Source organism: Frankliniella occidentalis, unplaced genomic scaffold, assembly GCF_000697945.3.
Source record: "Frankliniella occidentalis isolate FOCC.00 unplaced genomic scaffold, Focc_3.1 Scaffold1034, whole genome shotgun sequence".
Lineage (NCBI taxonomy): Eukaryota > Metazoa > Arthropoda > Insecta > Thysanoptera > Thripidae > Frankliniella > Frankliniella occidentalis.
In genome coordinates this window covers 1-1,861 of record NW_026268140.1, presented here as the reverse complement: position 1 = coordinate 1,861, position 1,861 = coordinate 1, and the positions used below count along the sequence as shown (strand labels likewise).

Here is a 1,861-nt window from a genome sequence, read left to right as displayed (position 1 = left end):
CCCGGAGGAAGAGGCTCGCATTTTTATCGGGAAGAGATGCCAAACGAGGACGTGGCGCTGCGAAAGTCGGCGAGGTGGGGGGAGCGAGGGGGAGATCCCCTCGCTCCCTGGAAAGTAGACAGCACGCGTTCACGTTACTGCATGGAACAAGGCGCTGCGGCCATGCGCATGCATCGGCCACGCCCATGTCAACCAGGGAAGTCACTCTCATAAAAAATTGTTCGCGCTCAAGCAACCTCGACCAAATTATAAGTTTGAGCGTAGAGCTGTCATTACTATTTTTTTTAAAAAGTTAAGCTTGACTTTTTGAATTGGTTTTCCATTAAACTTGGACAGTAATTGTCTATCGATACGAATTTTGACACTAGACATAAACCAATGACGGCAACACTCACCTGGCATTTCGGGAACATCTCGGGCGGCCGCGTCACCTTCCAGCCGAGCAGCGGCGGGATGCAGATGAGCCCGGACATTATCCAGACGAGGGTGATCATGACGGCGGCGCGGAACGGCGTCCGCTTCTTGAGGTAGTCCACGGCCTGCGTGATGCTCCAGTAGCGGTCCAGCGAGATGAGGCACAGGTTCATGATGGAGGCGGTGCACAGCAGCACGTCCATGGCCGAGTGGATGTCGCACCACCAGTTGCCAAACACCCAGTAGCCCATGAGCTCGTTGGCCAGCGAGAAGGGCATGATGATGAGGCCGAGGAAGAAGTCGGCCACGGCGAGCGACGCGATGAACCAGTTCTGGATGTTCTTGAGCGCCTTCTCGGTGGCGATGGCGATGATGACGAGCATGTTGCCGACCACGACCACGATCATGAGGAGGGTGACGACGAGCGACGCCAGCACGATGTGCAGCAGCGAGTACCCGCTCGGGAACAGCGAGTACTCGATGGCCGTGAGGTTGCCGTCAGTGCCGTTGAGGCTCCAGTTGGCGGCCGAGTAGGAGGCGCCCGTGCTGAGGTAGGCGAGGCCCGAAGACGAGCCGCCCGAGGACGCGCCGCCAAGCAGCGAGTAGCCGAAGTTGGCGAGCGAGGACGAGTCGTTGGCGCCGAGGCCGCCGAGGCCACCAACGAGCACATAGTCGTGGTCGAGTCGGAAGAGAACGTCCGACTGAGAGAGCGAGGACTCGTTGGCCTCCAGGCCATCCTGGACGTCCAGGAAGTCGTCCAGGTCCATGGTTTCACGACGTCGTCAGCACGAGAGCGTCCCAGTCCGGAGCGCGTCCCGCGGCGTGGCGAGGCGTAGGCGGCGTCGGCGTGCTGGTGACCCCGCACCCCCCCGCGCGCGCCCGCCGCCAGGCCCCGGCGAGGGCCACGGGGAGCCCCTCTAGGGGTGGCCCCGGCGAGTTGGGTGTCATGGGGTGCGCGGCCTGCCCCTGCTCAGAGCGGGCCGCGGGGCCGCCGGGGCCGCCTGTCAAAGGGATGGGCAGACATGTCGCTGACGCGTCGTGTTTCTATGACGTCACTACCCTCCTCCCTCACGCGAAAGATTTAACGGGATGGGTACGGGGTGAACGTGTACAAATCTAATAGTGAAGGTTGGAAGACTTGGACGAGGGGCGCTCAGGGGAGAGGGTGGGGGTGGGGCGGGTGAGGAGGTATTCTATCGCACAATACCCGTACGGACCGAGATGTTGCTCACGAATTACGAGGAAAGGCAACACAGAAACCTCAAACGGAACGGTAAAGAAGAAACGGAACCTTCTGTTAAGTTAAGAGTAATGAGATATACGTGAATAATAACCGACGATCGGGCGCAGGATTGTTATATGGATTAAATTAGTTGATCGAATAAGAATATATGAAGAGTTAAAATCGATTGGGAAAGAATTAAATTACATATACTTAATAGACGAT

The 1,861-nt window shown here is 58.2% G+C and overlaps 1 protein-coding gene across 1 annotated transcript; it reads right to left on the bottom strand.

Annotated features, from left to right (window-relative positions):
- Window positions 1-284: 284 nt before the first annotated feature.
- On the bottom strand, window positions 285-1,855 carry LOC113208321 (alpha-2C adrenergic receptor-like). The gene has a single exon (XM_026425275.2). It carries the CDS (start codon window positions 1,179-1,181, stop codon window positions 285-287), a length of 897 nt encoding a protein of 298 aa, XP_026281060.1. The 5' UTR covers window positions 1,182-1,855.
- Window positions 1,856-1,861: the final 6 nt, after the last annotated feature.

Excerpts from the sequence above, each read along its gene's own strand:
- LOC113208321 (XM_026425275.2), bottom strand. The coding sequence starts at position 1,181 with ATGGACCTGGACGACTTCCTGGACGTCCAGGATGGCCTGGAGGCCAAC.